At 43.2% G+C, this 16,551-nt stretch overlaps 1 protein-coding gene across 1 annotated transcript in view; it reads left to right on the top strand.

Moving 5' to 3' along the window:
* Positions 1-16,314, top strand: part of ABCC3 (ATP binding cassette subfamily C member 3) — a 71,920-nt gene extending 55,606 nt beyond the window's left edge. Inside the window, exons 22-31 of the mRNA XM_079967367.1 lie at positions 280-487; positions 1,092-1,402; positions 4,853-5,052; positions 5,819-5,945; positions 8,062-8,163; positions 8,265-8,411; positions 10,665-10,823; positions 12,898-13,064; positions 13,378-13,572; positions 15,887-16,314. Of these exons, the coding sequence (XP_079823493.1) occupies positions 280-487; positions 1,092-1,402; positions 4,853-5,052; positions 5,819-5,945; positions 8,062-8,163; positions 8,265-8,411; positions 10,665-10,823; positions 12,898-13,064; positions 13,378-13,572; positions 15,887-15,995 (1,725 nt within the window). The 3' untranslated portion in view covers positions 15,996-16,314. The remainder of the gene's footprint in view (positions 1-279; positions 488-1,091; positions 1,403-4,852; positions 5,053-5,818; positions 5,946-8,061; positions 8,164-8,264; positions 8,412-10,664; positions 10,824-12,897; positions 13,065-13,377; positions 13,573-15,886) is intronic.
* The last annotated feature ends 237 nt before the right edge of the window (positions 16,315-16,551 follow it).

Below are 16,551 nucleotides of genomic sequence, written 5' to 3'. Positions count from 1 at the left end.
TTTATTTAGATTCATCAAGTATGAATCCTCCCTGGCTATATATTCCTTCTATTTCTATAACAGTTCTATGTTTTCCATATGATACCTCTACTCTGGACATCCTTCTGTTGCAGCCACATTTTCTGCCTTCAGGAATGCCTGCACAATGTGATTTCATGTTGGTGATTCCTAGTAGTTCATTGCACAAATTCTGACTCTGGCAAGTGGCTAGTTTTTCTGTGAAATTAAAGGCATTGGTTTTTATAAACTAAACAAACTCTATTTTGTCTCAAACTGCAGGTCAAACTGACTGTTTTCTGGCAATACATGAAGGCTGTTGGCCCCCTTGTTTCTTTATTTATATGTTTCCTGTACTGCTGTCAAAATGCTTCTGCAGTCGGGGCCAACGTGTGGCTCAGTGACTGGACCAATGAACCGGTAATAAATGGCACTCAGCGCAACGTGGGCAAGCGAGTCGGAGTCTATGCTGCCCTGGGTCTCTTGCAAGGTTAAGTGTGTTATTTGCTACTGCTCCTATAGATTTAAATACACCTTGCCAGCGGAGCTAGAGGAAATGGTGTGTGGTATGGAATATACTGGTGGTTCTTAAACAGTGGTCTAGGACAAAGGTCTGATGGCATTCTCAGGTAAATGGATTGAAAAGAACAGAGGAAAACCGTGAAGAGCCAGAAGTTTAATTGTATCATTCTGTCTGGCAAGCTTAAATGTTTACAACAACACTAAGTCAAATTCTGCCCTCGGAACAAATATTCCTATATCATATATAGGGATGTCTACATTGCTCCTTACACAATAAAAGTTGGTTTGTTTATTTAGCTGTAAAATGTATATCCTGCCCTTTATTAAACAAAATTGATCAAAAGTCATATCATATAAAATTACAATCAAACCAGCCAGAAAATATTTGTAGAATTTAAAAATCACAGTCTAATCTCTCTATATGCAACCTCCTGCCATCCATCACTTGATGCACAAGGTGTTGCTGTCGATTCGTATAGCCTGCTAGAGGAGTTGCAAAGTTACAATGAGAACAGGGCCACATTCAGTTGGTACACTCAAGTCTTCTGCTTATTTCTCCCTTTTGCAAACAGGGGTTTTTGTCCTGATCTCCTCTTTTACTCTGGCAATGGGTGGCATCAGAGCGGCTCGTACTCTCCACTCCGGATTGCTGGAGAACAAACTCCACACCCCACAGTCTTTCTATGACACAACTCCAATTGGCCGAATCATCAACCGCTTCTCGAAAGACATCTATGTGATCGATGAAGTGATACCGCCAACTATCTTGATGTTCCTGGGAACCTTCTTTGTTTCTGTGTCAACGATGATTGTGATCATAGCAAGCACCCCACTCTTTGCTGTGGTTATAATACCTCTGGCAATCCTATACTTCTTTGCCCAGGTAATTGGGATAAGTACCTTTCTTGGCTTCATTGCTTGTTTTCTTTATTTTTTTAACAGAATGTTAGGTGGCTGGCATAATCGTTCTGTTTTTTAGTATTTCAAGCCCCAAATGTGCATCCCTTAATATGTGTGTTAATACTGGATTCAGTTACTTTGAATGCAGAAGCTGAAGTTCCAAAGTAGGATTGTCTGAAGTCTCTTACATTCTGCAAAATAGCTTTTGCAATGTTTAGTTGCTGTTCGGCACAGCAAGAAGGGAATAGGAGACCATAGAACAGGAGAGGTTGCTAACTCACCAGCAGCCTTAGACAAGACTCTTGTGGCTCTCTGGACCTTTCATAGCAGCTCTTGCATGTTTTCAAAGCATTCTCTCTTTTTAATTGCTTTTTTGTTCTGCTTATAAAGTAATCACTAATGAAAAGGCAGGCAAGGGCATAATATTGCAATGCCACAGAGTAAGAACATATATTCTAAGGGAAGTTTGCTTTCTCATTAATTGAGAAATAGAAGCTCACAAATCACAACCTATAAATCAGTTAAACTTTCTGTGAAATACATTAACTTAATTGATGGAGGCATCCCCCCCCCTCCCGTTTTAGATAGCCATCCCTCTATCAAAGGGGTATTCCTTTTGGAGGCAGCTTTTAACTAGACATAGTTTAGCAAACGCTGACCCATAAAACCAGTGCAGGTGCACCCATGGACACTGCTTTGGCAACCCATGACTTCTTCTATGATAGGTGGAGAACTTATTTCTCTCTAGATGTTGGACTTGAAAATCCATCAGCACCAGCCAGCATGGCTAGTGGTCAATATGGGAGTTGCAGCCCAGCAACATCTGGAGGGCCACACATTCCCCCCCCCCCCGTTCTGTTATCTCCAAGGTCGTTGCTCTGTTGACCAAGCAGAAAACCATATATCTTTTATGATACCAGGCCTGCAAATCCCAAGGCTTCATACTCCTCCCCAGCTCAGAGGCTTCCAAAGTGGTGGACAAAATATTAATACAAAAGAAAAATACAATAAGAGCACAATAAATACAAGCAACCAATCAAAATCAGTATAAAATAGCAAAATAACCAAGTGCCCACCTACCACATTGGGTATACTATACATTTATGAGTTAAATTCATCTCTTAAAAAAGCTCAGCTGTTTAGAACATGGTGCTGATAATGCCAGGGTTTTGCGGGTTTGGTCCCTGTATGAGACAGCTGCATATTCTTGCATTGCAGGGAATTGGACTAGTTTATCCTCAGGGTCCCTTTCAACTCTACAGTTCTGTGATTCTGCAGCATTCTGCCTCTCACGTAGTAACCAGCTTAGTTCACATCCCCTCTTCCCTGGGTAGCTCCAGTCTCTCATCTAGGAGCAAGTCAATCCACAAACAATCACCCCAGAGGCAGTGCCCTCACCTTCCATCATACCCTGAAGGAGCAATTCAAAGCATGTGGAAACTTTCCCCTAGAAAGAGTTACAGTTGTGGAAAAGTCCTTAACCTTGGGCAGAAGATTTGGCCAGCTAGACCCCCCCATGAAGAACCCATCTAGAACTCACCATACCACATTCCCTTTTGTATCTAACAATAGCCTTTGGGCCAAAGTACCCACAGGCCTTAAATCTCAGCCTCTGAAGTTCCCAATTCAATCCCCAGAATCTGTGATAGCGTGTTGTTGGGAACAAACGCAAAACACACACTACTTCTTCTTTGGTGATCACTTGTAGCCAAGTAAGACTGCCTTCCAAGAACACGGTCTTAACAGTGAGTCCGTAAGTGACACACACACAGGCCACGAGGCTGTCAGTCGAATGTGAATATTTCTATTTGATTAACAGCTTCCCTTTTAAGCAATCACTTAACAATTGAAATGGTAGAGCATTCTCTTTGAGTAAATTTTAATGACAGTTTCTCTAAGCATAAATTACACAGACCAGCTACTCTAAAGCCCATTTTAAAAGCACTACCCAAATGAAGAAATGCATTGTGTGGGAGCTCAGATTAAAAATAACGATGATGACAATGATGATGAAAATCTGCATTTACCAAATGAATAGATCAATTGCACCAGTTAATCAAGAAATGTTTTCAAGCCCTTAGGAAACATTAGGAAGCAGCAATAGGAACATCATAACTGCACAGCAGGACATCCCTTTGCTCTTTTTGTTGGCAAGCTTGCCTTTCTGCCAGTGTAGGATAGTTCTTTAAGTCATCCTGTAACAGTGGCAATCGTCTGCATTATAATGTTAAAAACTCAGCTCAGTGGGCTGGCTGGTAGACACGGCAGTAAATTGATGATTGGGTGCGTTCTCAGAGTTGCAGCATAGAAGCCTGCTTAGGCAATCATTGAGGGATAGTGCTTTTCTTCAGACTACAGATAGGTAGCCGTGTTGGTCTGCCATAGTCAAAACAAAATAAAAAAATTCCTTCCAGTAGCACCTTAAAGACCAACTAAGTTAGTTCTTGGTATGAGCTTTCGTGTGCATGCACACTTCTTCAGGTATCTGAAGAAGTGTGCATGCACACGAAAGCTCATACCAAGAACTAACTTAGTTGGTCTTTAAGGTGCTACTGGAAGGAATTTTTTTATTTTGTTCTTCAGACTGTTCCACATTAGGAGCACGTGTGGTGTAGTGGTTAAGAGCGGTAGTCTCGTAATCTGGTGAACCGGTTTCGCTTCCCTGCTCCTCCACATGCAACTGCTGGGCAGTGGCGTAGCGTGGGTTGTCAGCACCCGGGGCAAGGCAAGTAATTTGCGCCCCCTAACCCATGGATTTGCACCCCCTAACCCGTGGATTTGCGCCCCCTAACCCTACCCCTACCCCTAACCCCCAGATGTTGCGCCCGGTGCGGCCGGGCCCCCCTGCACCCCCCACGCTACGCCACTGCTGCTGGGTGACCTTGGGCTAGTCATACTTTGAAGTCTCTCAGCCTCACTCACCTCACAGAGTGTTTGATGTGGGGGAGGAAGGGAAAAGAGAATGTTAGCCGTTTTGAGACTCCTTCAGGTAGTGATAAAGTGGGATATCAAATCCAAACTCTTCTTCTGCTTCTTCAGGCTGCAAGTGCAGGGGATATATATTTCAATGCTTCTCCATAAAATAAATTCCATGTGCACAAAGATGCCCACATGTCTCAGAAGAAGACTGTCCTCCCGGACATTGTGTTTTTCTGTGCACAGGGAGCTTTTGTGGTGGAGCGAGCATTATTTGTGTACTAAAGTGAGATAGTCTAGGAAAAGCTTTACCATGTGATTCTGGTGTCTAATCAATTGTCCCTAGGTTTAGAGTTGGAAATAGGAAATGCTTCCCCGTCCCGGGTGTTTCTCACTCTTACGTTGCACAGACATGGCACAGTGTATTAATAGTTCAGCTCAAATATCTAAAAGGTTTCACTTTTCTTTGTTTTGTTTTGTTGTTTTACCTGTCTGCCTTTGAACCGAACAACGGCAGCGGTTCTACGTAGCTACCTCTCGCCAATTGAAGCGGCTGGAATCCGTCAGCAGGTCTCCCATATATTCTCATTTTTCGGAAACCGTCACAGGAGCAAGCGTCATCCGAGCTTATAGAAGAGGAAAGGCTTTTGTTCGTCTCAGTGACATGAAGGTGAATGACAACCAGAGAAGTCACTATCCCTCAATTGTGTCCAACAGGTAAAATCAATCTTTGAATTAATAAAAAAAAGTTAATGGAAATAATTATTGGGTGATTAGAGAAACAGCTTCCTCATTCCGTCTGTTTCTGATATTCGGGCTGTGCGTGCCCTTAATTATGTAGCCAAAACAGCACCACTCAACACAAGAGGGAGGCATCAGCAGAAGTTTGCAGAAGTACAGTGGTGTCCCTCAAGACGAATGCCTCGCAAGACGGAAAACTCGCTAGACGAAAGGGTTTTCCGTTTTGGGGGTGCTTCGCAAAACGAATTTCCTATGGGCTTGCTTCACAAGACGAAAATGTCTTGCGAGTTCCTGCGGGTTTTTTTCCCTTTCCCCCCCTTTTTCTAAGCCGCTTATCCGATAAGCCGATAAGCCGCTAAAAGCCACTAAAAGCCGCTAAACCGCTAATAGCGCTAATCCGCTAAGCCGTCAATGGGCTTGCTTCGCAAGACGAAAAAACCGCTAGACGAAGAGACTCGCGGAACGGATTCTTTTCGTCTTGCGAGGCACCACTGTACATAAAATCTTTTAAAAATCCTAAAGGAGCTGGAACTCCCAAAATAGCCAGTGAGGGCTGAGAGTATTGAGTAACCACAGAATGCTGACTGATTGATGCTGGGGAAGAAATGAAGGGGTAATGGAATGGAGTATCTTGAAGGGTAGCACTCCATACTGCAGCATTTTGTTGCAGATCCCACTTGTTTTCACATGTTGCATTTTGAGTTCTGTACTATTTACTTCTTTATGTTTTCTCGTTTAATAGGTGGCTGGGAATTAGAGTTGAATTTGTAGGGAACTGCGTCGTATTTTTTGCAGCCCTTTTTGCTGTGTTAAGTAAAAACAGTCTGAGCCCTGGCCTGGTTGGACTTTCCGTGTCCTATGCATTGCAGGTGTGTAGAATGTGTCTCAGGAGAGAGCTCATCTGAACAGCGGAACTGAAATATCATAGTGTGACCTTTTCATTAGGCATTTGGGCTTTAATTGCACAATTCTGCGGCATTTCTACCCTTCAGGCGAATAAGGGCTCAGGGTGTGGGTGTGTGGAAGACTGGTTGAAAGAAAATTGGGAGAAATGGGAAGAAAATAAAGAACAAACCGAGGAATAAAAGGAAATGCTTTTGGAAGATTGCATCTAAGATTGTCAGCTTACATGTCTGTGGGATTTTCCCCTCCATATTAAAAAGCCCAATCACAGAGTTAATCAGATTCTGTGCAGAGTAAAAACAATGCATTAGCTGTGCGTTTGAATGCAAGCAGTATTTATTCTGGTTGAGGAAAAGAATATCACTCTCCCTCCTGGCAGGGTGCCAGCTGGTTGGGAATGGCTCCCACAGTTGGTTCTGCTCATGTGCACATATATGCCCCTATATTTATTTTAACAGTTTCTACACTGCCTGCCAATGCAAAATGTCAAGGGCTGTTTATAATAGCTAATAAAAACACAATAAAACTACAATGAACTACAGATTGATAAAAAAAAACACACCACACCATTCACAGCAAGGCAATCAAAATATCTTCAGAGGTTAGGAAAACCAGAAGTTTTTGCCTGGTGCCTAAAAGATAGTGGCACAGGTACCATTGGGTGAGCCTCTGGGGAGGGTGGGGAGAGCTCCACAAGCAAGGCGCCATAGCCAAAAAGATCCTGCCCCATGTAGCTCCAGAGAGGAGGGGGCCAGATGAAATTGCAGCTCTCGCAGCGTGGAGGGAGCCTTCAGGAAGCTTACAATGGCAGTGTTGTGCTCCTTGTTCTTGGTAACTGAGGAGAAACTACACCAAGGTTTTAACACTATATTCTGCTAAATTTCCCACAGCAGGGCATTTAGTTAAGGATAGCATATTATGGTAGCCATCAGTTTAGGCAATCTACAAGGGATTTAAGCACCCTTTCAATAAGGTGTGAGGTCATCAGCTTTACTAAGGGTGGGTTAGATTCGATATGGCTATGAAATCCTGAAGCAAAACAGTGGGCTTCACTTTAAAAAGTGCACTGCCGTACCTCAATCAGAAGTAACAATCTTTGATGGAGAAATTGCTTTGTGAAATTCTTGGTCCTATACTATTACATCTGGTCAGATCAGAAGATTTGAGCTTTGCCTCTCAGCTTTAAAAGCTATGAATGCTGATTTTGTAGAAAGGAGAGGCATATTGATTGAATCTCTATCCCAAGTAACAGTGGGATCACACATTAAAATTGGCAAAGCAATGAATTCTACCACGGTGCATTTATATTCAGTGGAATAGAAGAAATAGCGATACCTTTGATAGTTTATAATAAGCCCTCAAAGGTTTCAGGGAAATTGAAGGTACTGTGTGCACGCTCATTTGCTTGTAGGGATTTGCAATAAAATTAGATGCTGGAATATTAGGCTTACCCAAATGGTGATGTTGTAAGAATGGGAAGCTACAGTATTTCCTTTTTCTTATTGGTGGGGAAGCAGCTGAAGAAAGGTGATGTCTTCTGAGACATTAAAGAGAGCAATACAGGCGATGGGCCATTTTGCGTGGGGGGTGGGTGGGATGGAGGTTTCATTCCCAGCCCCCATGCATATAATCTGAGCGCACATAAGTGCACCCTGCCCCGTTCCTCCCCCATTATGTTCCTGTCCTGCCTTCTTCCAGGTCCAAAAGGGAAGCAATACAAATGGGGATGATATCAGAACTTCCTAATTTCTCAAAGCTTCACCTGTTATGGTTTGTGTTCAGCTCAGCGTAATGTCAGCTGAATTTCGACCCTGCATGTCAAGGATGGTCTATAGCAGGAGAGGCCAGTCTGGTGCCTTCCAGTTGCTGTTGGACTGCAACTCCCATCATCCCTTACTCTTGGCATCACCGGATGGGGCTGAGAGGGAGTCCAGTTGAACACCAATGGGCACTACCTTTGCTCTGTGGGTAAACACACACACACACACACACACACACTATATATATATATATGATGGTTAATATATTTATTTATTTGTGACAGTACTTTTCTCAAACAGGTAACATGTTGTTGTTTCTTAGGTGACAATGTCTCTGAACTGGATGGTAAGGATGACATCAGACTTAGAAAGCAACATTGTGGCCGTAGAAAGAGTTAAGGAATATTCTGAAACTGAAACTGAGGTGAGTTCCTAATAGTCTGAATGAGAAGTGTTCCTTCTGGAAACAGTGTGTGTGCTGTAATTCTTTCTCTACTGTGTGCTGTAATTCTTTCTCTCCTCTAGGCTCCCTGGATAATTGAAGACAAAAGACCACCAGAAGACTGGCCCACTCGGGGCGAAGTGGAGTTTGCAAACTATTCTGTAAGGTACAGGAAAGGCTTGGACTTGGTGCTGAAAGACCTCAGCCTCAATGTGAAAGGTGGAGAAAAGGTACAATCACAGTTGCCATGGATAGAATCAAATTATATGTGCAGTAACCTGAATTTGCAGACTTTGTTTTCAGTTCATTCGGTGCATCTATTGGAACATACTGTAGCAAACTGCCTGGTACCGGGTCAGTTCATCAAGCTCAATACAGTGGTACCTTGGGTTACATACACTTCAGGTTATATATGCTTCAGGTTACAGACTCCGCTAACCCAGAAATAGTGCTAAAGTGGTGCTTCAGGTTAAGAACAGCTTCAGGTTAAGAACAGACCTCCAGAACGAATAAAGTACTTAACCCGAAGTACCACTGTATTGCTAACACAGATTGGTAGGGGGGCTCTAGCATTTTGGTCAGGAGCCTTTCCCAGCCTTACTCAGAAATGCCAGAGACTGAATTTGGGACCTTCTGCATGCAAAGCAGTGTGTGTTCTACCATTTAGCTTTCACCCCATCTCCACTGTAAGAAGGCACTGAGTGTTGCTTGGAGAAGCAGCAACTTCTGAATTGCATCTTCCTCAACTGACAGCTTCCTGTCCCCAGAATCCCATCTGCTCTGTGATTTCCACTTCTGTTTCCACCTCCAGTAACAACTTTCATTGTCAATGTTCACACATGCCATCAGCATCCTTTCATCTATAACAAATTAACTGGCCCTACGCCAACCAGTGGGGAAATGAAACAGAGCCACCTAGATACAAGGTGGAGCCTCTGTATACTTGCAGGGCTCCCCAGGTATGCAGAAGAACATCACTAAGAAAGAAAGAAAGAAAGAAAGAAAGAAAGAAAGAAAGAGAAAGAAAGAAAGAAAGAAAGAAAGAAAGAAAGAAAGAAAGAAAAGAAAAAGATTGCAAATGAACAAATGTGGCACACTTTAAATTAGAAACCATAGATAAGGTGAACTCTAGTGCATGGAAGCTTATGCCAAAATAAATGCATTGGTCTTTAAGGAGACAAAAGACTGTTGTTTTCACATTCAGCAAGCAGTAATTGTTTGAAATAGAAAAGAAATTGTAGAAGCTTAAGCAATGAAAAATGTGTGTGCAGAAATAGAAAATGTATAAGGCTACCTTAAAGAAAAAGACCGGCTAGGTCAGTAACAGAAAGAAAGAAGAACAACATCAAAACTTTAAAAGTATTGGTTGCAAGGGAAACTATAGGTATAGAAAGGAGAATTTCCTGGATGCCAAGATCCAGGTTTGGGGCAAGTGCTTTTTGGTGAGAGAACCCCAGCAGAAATATGCAGCAAAGTAAAGCATGGAATATAGGCTGTTAGACCTTGTGAGTTCTAAAAAATCCAAACCTGTTCCCATAGCATAGAAAAAGACTTACATTTGGTAAGTTAAGAATGGTTTACTTACAAAAGCTCCAAATGTCAGATTCATGAGCATTCCCATACAGCATTCAGAAAAAGTTGCACAGGCAGTAAAAGTTGTCAAAGTTCCTAAGTTATTGGTATGGGAACTCAATAGTGGCTTGTAAGAGCCATGAGGTCTGAGCTGGTTGCTGCATGTTGAGCTTCTCAGGTAGACTAAAGGGGAAAAAATCTTGATTACCTAGGGCCTTCCAGGTCTAAACCCCTTCCAGGACAGGTCTAAGCCCCTTCCAGCATTATTTGGGCTTAAGCATGTTGGTTATATGAAGCTGATTATCCTACAAGAAGAATATTCATGTATCCTACCTCCCAAAAAAGGTGGTGACCAAAAGCAGCGGGAAGTGGGAATTCAGGCACTGATATTAGGCCAATACAAAATTAGCTTATTTGAAAATATATTGCCAAACAAAAAATACCTATAACAGTGTAGAAGGTTTGCACAGTGTAGTAAAGAGAAAGTGTGCAGCTAGAGGACAGAGAGTGAAGAAAGAGCTGTGAGTAGAGGGGGACCCTTTTCTCTTTTGTGGCATATGTACACTTCTGGCTACCTTGCCCAGAGTGCTTCACTCTTAAGAAAAGGCCCTTTCTCAGGGAGGAGGAAGAGAGCCCTGCAGAGTTCTTTAATAGGCAGAGGCCTAACTATCCCTTTAATAAACCTCTTGACTGATAAGCATACTTCTTCACAGAAATCCCTAGAACAGATTCAGTTGTATAACAGTGCATTTTCTTTTGATTCTCTTCTATTTAATTCAATTTTAAAAAATTCACCTAGATCAGAATAGTGGTAATTTTTGTTTTGTTTTTTAAGTGAAACGGTGTATCGTAAGATAACTAAACACGTCCTGGTATTTAACTGAACCTAATTTTTCAAACACGTGAATTAGGTTGGGATTGTTGGAAGAACTGGGGCTGGCAAATCGTCTATGACCCTCTGCCTCTTCAGGATCCTAGAAGCTGTGGAGGGGGAAATCAAAATTGATGGGTTAAGAATCTCAGACCTTGGCCTTCATGACTTACGATCCAAGCTGACTATAATTCCTCAGGTAAGCTGACCTATGCCCTGAGAGATACACTAAATATAACTTAATATGGCAAACAAACCGGGCTTGTTATGTTTTTGTAAAGTGAGATGGCTGCAAGGTAGGTCAGGCTGTGTATCAAGGGCTAGCAGTTACACAATTTGCTTTATAATAGTTGCTTTTGTGCCCTGGGACAGGAATAAACAGGGAACCCAAGAAGAAGGATTTGAATGAGCTGTAAAAATGGAACAACATTATAGCAATTCCTGCTAAGGTCTATTTTCAACTCAAGCAAGCTTTCTCTTGCTCTCTAAGTTTCATAGGCATACACATCCCTCAGAAAATGAAGAGATTTCATATTTTCACAGCTGTAGCCGAGTACTCTTAGTTTTATTTTCTTAGTCTGATAGTTCCTGTTCTGAAATCTTATAGTGGGCAGCACAGCTATATCTTTCTGTATACTCCATCCCTGGTAGGTGCTTTTTTTGTATCACTGGCCCAGATTTAGCACCAATGGTGCTATATTCTCATCTTCATGTATTGTGAGGGATTGGGTGTAGCCTTGCTTCTGGAAAATAGACTTTCGTTCTTTATTTATTTTTGTCTTTTTCCTACACTCCTTTAAATGGTTGGGGAGAACTTCAAAGAAAGTTGTAATTTCGGTACAGAATTTTATCCCATCAAAATGGCACTGGTCATGACACTCATCAGAATAACATCATGGAGGCCATAAAGCAGCTTCTTATGGCACACTAGTGTAGGGGTGGGGGATTGGATCCCCACCCATCCCATGGGCCATCAGTCACCTGATGTGACAGTGACATCAGGGGACCCATTTGTCCTTTGCACATGCACTTTGATTTCAAACTAAGGAGGCAAAGACACAGTGCCATGCAAGCACTGACTTCAGCTGTTGGTCACTGCTTGCAAAGCCATGTGCCTTGGTAAACATGGTCAATCAGTTAATCAGCAGTGCCTGCAAGCCACTTTTGGGCAGGAAGCAAGTCTTTACCTGTTCCACACCCAACATCATATATGGCATCAGGTGTAGAGCAGGGGCATGGCTTGGCTGAAATAGCCTTGTAGGCCAAATGGAGAGGTCTTGCAGGCCTAATTAGGCCCATGGGCCAGAGGCTCCCAACCACTGCACTAGTGCAAGCAACCACAAGTAATTCACTTCTTAAGATGGAAGCCTATAAGGAGCATGACTGCCACTGAAAATTGTAGCTTCATGTTGAATTCCATCCTCCCCTTCTTAATATGTAATACAACTTATTTTGTGTCCTGGTGTCATTTTACTATGGCCACGTTTGCACATCATGCTAAACCATAGTTTACAGTGAAAGAGCCAAATGTGCTGCAGTGAGCCCCTGGCTTTCACACTTCTCTCTGCCCACTGTGCAACTGGGAAGAGGAGTCTGGAAGCTTCCGCTTCCACTTCTGCTTAACTCTGGTTTATTGTTTTGTCCAAATGGACAAACCAGTTAACCTTAACAATGGTTTGTTTGTTTTTTTAAATTGGTTTGACATGCTTTAAACAAACTGCAGTCGTACCTTGGATCCCGAATGCCTTGCAACTCAAACGTTTTGGCTCCCGAACACCACAAACCCAAAAGGCCATGGGGTTTGGTTTAAGTCTTGCTTATATGACCACCTTGTGTCCATTCAACTGTAAAGCACTCACTGGGAGTCAAACCTGGTGCTGGATATATCATCACTTCCTAATGTAATGCAGACCACAGAAATGATTTCTTGTTTTAACCACATTAGTGAGTTAGAATCTATTCAAGCAATAGGTAAAGGTAAAGGGACCCCTGACAGTTAGGTCCAGTTGTGGCTGACTCTGGGGTTGCGGCGCTCATCTCGCTTTATTGGCCGAGGGAGCCGGCATACAGCTTCCGGGTCATGTGGCCAGCATGACTAGCTGCTTCTGGCAAACCAGAGCAGTGCACGGAAACGCCGTTTACCTTCCCGCCAGAGCGGTACCTATTTATCTACTTGCACTTTGATGTGCTTTCAAACTGCTAGGTTGGCAGGAGCTGGGACAAGGTTGTTGTTTTTATCTGTATGCTGATGGAATTGTATTAATTTTGTTAAGGACCCTGTTCTCTTTTCTGGAACACTCCGACTGAATTTGGATCCATTTGATAGATATTCAGAGGAGGAAATATGGAAAGCTCTTGAACTGTCCAATTTGAAGAGGTTTGTCAGCAGCCAGCCAGCTATGCTGGATTACGAATGCTCGGAAGGAGGAGAAAACCTTAGGTAACTGAAATCGGTTCAAGAAATTGATACCACTAGAAACCTACAGCAAAATGGTTTGCTACCGTTCTAGTAGCCTTTCATTTCATTATGAAGATCTTCCCTTAGGAAGGTTTTTTGTTAAATCTTTAAAGCTTGTTAGAAGTTGTTTTAAGTGTTTGGCTGGTTGCTCTTTCTTTATGTTATTTTAATCTCTGCTGCTTTTATGCTTTTGCCGTTTTTGTTAGTATTTGATGGTTTTAATTTATTGTTGCTAACCTCTTTGAGGAAAGGCGGAATAAAGAAATGAAATAAAAGTTTAATCTTCTTTTTCCAGTGTTGGCCAAAGGCAGCTTGTTTGCTTAGCAAGAGCTCTTCTCCGCAAAACCAAAATCCTGGTTCTGGATGAAGCCACCGCAGCAATCGACCTTGAGACGGATGATCTCATTCAGATGACAATACGAACACAGTTTGAAGACTGTACTGTGCTGACAATAGCACATAGGCTGAATACAATTATGGATTACACCAGGTAACTATGAAGGACAAAAGCATAGCTATGATCTTTATGGCATCCTAAAAATAATCTGTATGACTATTCCTGACTTGCATTTGCCCATCTTAAACCAAGGAAACAGGTGAACCTAATATAGAGCCTGCAATTAATCCCACTATCAGATCAATAAAAAAGGCTTAAAAGCCTTTCAGTCTTTTTTGGGAACATATCTTTAAAGACCAATTGGCTCTTTTATACTGAATCAGTTAATTCATATCCACTGCCAGCCTTACAGATAAATTTGTGGCGTCCAGTAGGAACATGAAACCCAGGATGTATTGGTACCCACTTCTTTTCCTTGGGCAGATATGATATGGTTGTCCCAAGCCCTAGGTCATTGATGTAGCCTGCTGTTGTTAGACATTGGCCATGCTACCTGGCACTGGCAATTGGAGTCCAACAGCATCTGGAGGGCCACAGGTTCCCTGCCCTGCCAGGTGGTCACTGGCTAGTGCTTCACTTCCTGGTCTATTCCGAGACCCTCCCTAAGGAGGGACTTGGTTTCTTGTGATGCTCCAGGCAACGTCCATAGAAATGTCATGAGGAACGCTGTTCACATCCTTAGAATAGCTCTGGTGGCTGGAAAGAGTTCTACCACAGTTTCACATGGCAGGCTGGAGTGCTTACTCATCAGTAATGTTGCTACTTCGCTTTGTAGATATGTGCAGCTTGCACCTACAAAGAGCAGTATGAACAGTCTGGGAGGAAGAGCAGGGAGAGGTCGCTTGTTTTTTCCCTCCCCCCCCCCCCCCGAGAAAGGACCTTGAATGAGGCATAGGTGGGATTGCTCGTTTAGCCACTTACCCTATGGTAACAGATCAAATTAACTCATTATCAAATGGGTTTCAATGGCAACAAAGAGGGACGAAATAGGAAGAGCCAACAGACTCAGAAAAGTGGGGATGCCCATATAGTAAACCCACTCTAAAGGATAGCAAGTGTGTTTTTCTCTGCAGCCAAGCCATTAATCAGCTAATTTCTCTAGGCACAGAAAAGTATTCTGAGGACACTATGGAGGAAACTAAAATTCTGTGGCTGCAGCACTGCAATTCATATGAAAGTTAACCTCTAACACATCTGTCAGAGCTGCCCAAGGTCCCAGCTCACAAAGGACCAACGCCAGTTCTTGCTATATACAAAAGTCTTTATTAAGGTTCAGTTTCCATTTCAAAGCCGTGGCGTGCAGCTCTACGTCTCAACCCTAGACCGCTGAAGCTCCATCTGAATCTCCTCCCCCTCGACACCAGTTCAAGACCCTAGCCTTGCTCTACCTCCTCCTCTGCTCCTTTCTCCTCTGGGTCCTTCTGCCCTCTGGGGTGTCGCCCTTTCTGGACTCTTCTGATGCTGATTCCCCGGATTCTTCCCCCTGTTTCCGGCGTGCTTTAGGACCTGGCTCCCAATCCGACCTCCCTGCTGTCCCGCGCTCCTGTACATTTGAACTTGGCGCGCGCGCCCAGCCGGCAACCTTCCTCCTGACCGTTACACTGCTCCTGTCACTGCTTCCCCCTTCGGGGGGGGGGGTTGGCTGGGTCTGACTTCCCCTCCGTTCCCTCACTCAGCGATAGGGGTGTGGTCAGCCCTGCCTCATCCCCACTGGAGGGGAAGCCGGTCCTGACGCATGGGACTCTTCCCCCCCGCTACGCCCTGGTGGGGAAGCTGGTCCCGATCTCCAGCTGCTGCTTTGGGAGTCGCCGCTGGCCCCTTGCTTCTGGTGCGTCCTTCCCGGGACCCCCCTTGCCCTGGCCATCGGTGCCCCCTTCTGGGAATCTTCCGAATCGCTGGAGAAGCTCATGGAATCTCTCGGCCCACTGTCATACTCCCCTACGCTGCCCTCGGATTGTTCCCCTTCGCTCTCCGCTCTCTCTCTCCCCTGTGCCTCTGCTCCTGAACCCCTGACAACATCTAATGGGCAGAGTGCTTTGCATCTTTTCTGCTCACCCTCATAACAGTGCCATGACACAATTAGGGGTATTTCAGTTTCCCAGGTAAGGAGCTAAAGCCAAGTGTGACTTGGCAAGTCTTATGGCAATGACGGGACATGAACTTAGGTTTCTCACATTCAAATTCAGTACTTGTCCCCTGTGAGCTGGCACATTTTTTCTCTTTCTCTAGGGTTGTTTTTGGGGTTTTTTTTAAGTATGTGGGATAAAATCTTGAGGACCTAAAAAAGCTGCTGGATTCTGCAGTTAGTAGACCTTGTGACAACAGACATTCCTTCCCCCTCCCCCTGGTGGTTAGGATTAGCAATTCTTGTTTAGAAACACATTTCACTTTCCCTCTTGTTTTGCAGAGTCCTTGTTCTAGAAAAAGGAGCAATTGCTGAATTTGACACACCTTCGCGTCTTATAGCATCTAAAGGAATTTTCTATGGCATGGCAAAAGATGCTGGATTGGCATAACAGGACAGCTGCTATATCTCACCAAAGGACTAGTTACTGGGATTCTTTTTTTAAAAAACCCACAAGCAATACCTGAATGTACTGTACTTTTCAAAACAGCATTTTTATTTTTATTTTTGCGATACGGAATCAAAATGTTTCATATGCCTATGAGAACCAGAAAATTTAATTTTTATATTTTTAAAAATATTTTCTACATACAGAAGTATTTTTTTTACCTGACATCTTACTGAAAATGGATGTGAGTGTGTGTATGCATAGCACTTAACTGTATTCTTTTTATCTTATATAGTCAATTACAGCTAGCGATACAAAAGCACTGGCGTTATCCGTCCATTCATTTTCTGTTAAGTAAAATGAATCAATGAAATGTGGAGTTGTGGTGCTGTTTCCAGGATTAAGTTGATTTAAAAACAAAACAAAACCTGAAGCCCATTTTTCAACAACGTACCTCTAGCAGCAGTGTTTTAAAAATCAGGCAAAATGTGTGGGACCCCCCCACCCCAGAATAAATATGGTGTGCATGAGGAAATCCTCAAAACACTGCCAATATATT

Source organism: Podarcis cretensis, assembly GCF_951804945.1.
Source record: "Podarcis cretensis genome assembly, chromosome: 2".
In the NCBI taxonomy this organism is placed as follows: Eukaryota; Metazoa; Chordata; class Lepidosauria; order Squamata; family Lacertidae; genus Podarcis; species Podarcis cretensis.
The sequence above is the reverse complement of the archived record's forward strand: the minus strand, read 5'-3'. Positions and strand labels throughout refer to the sequence as shown.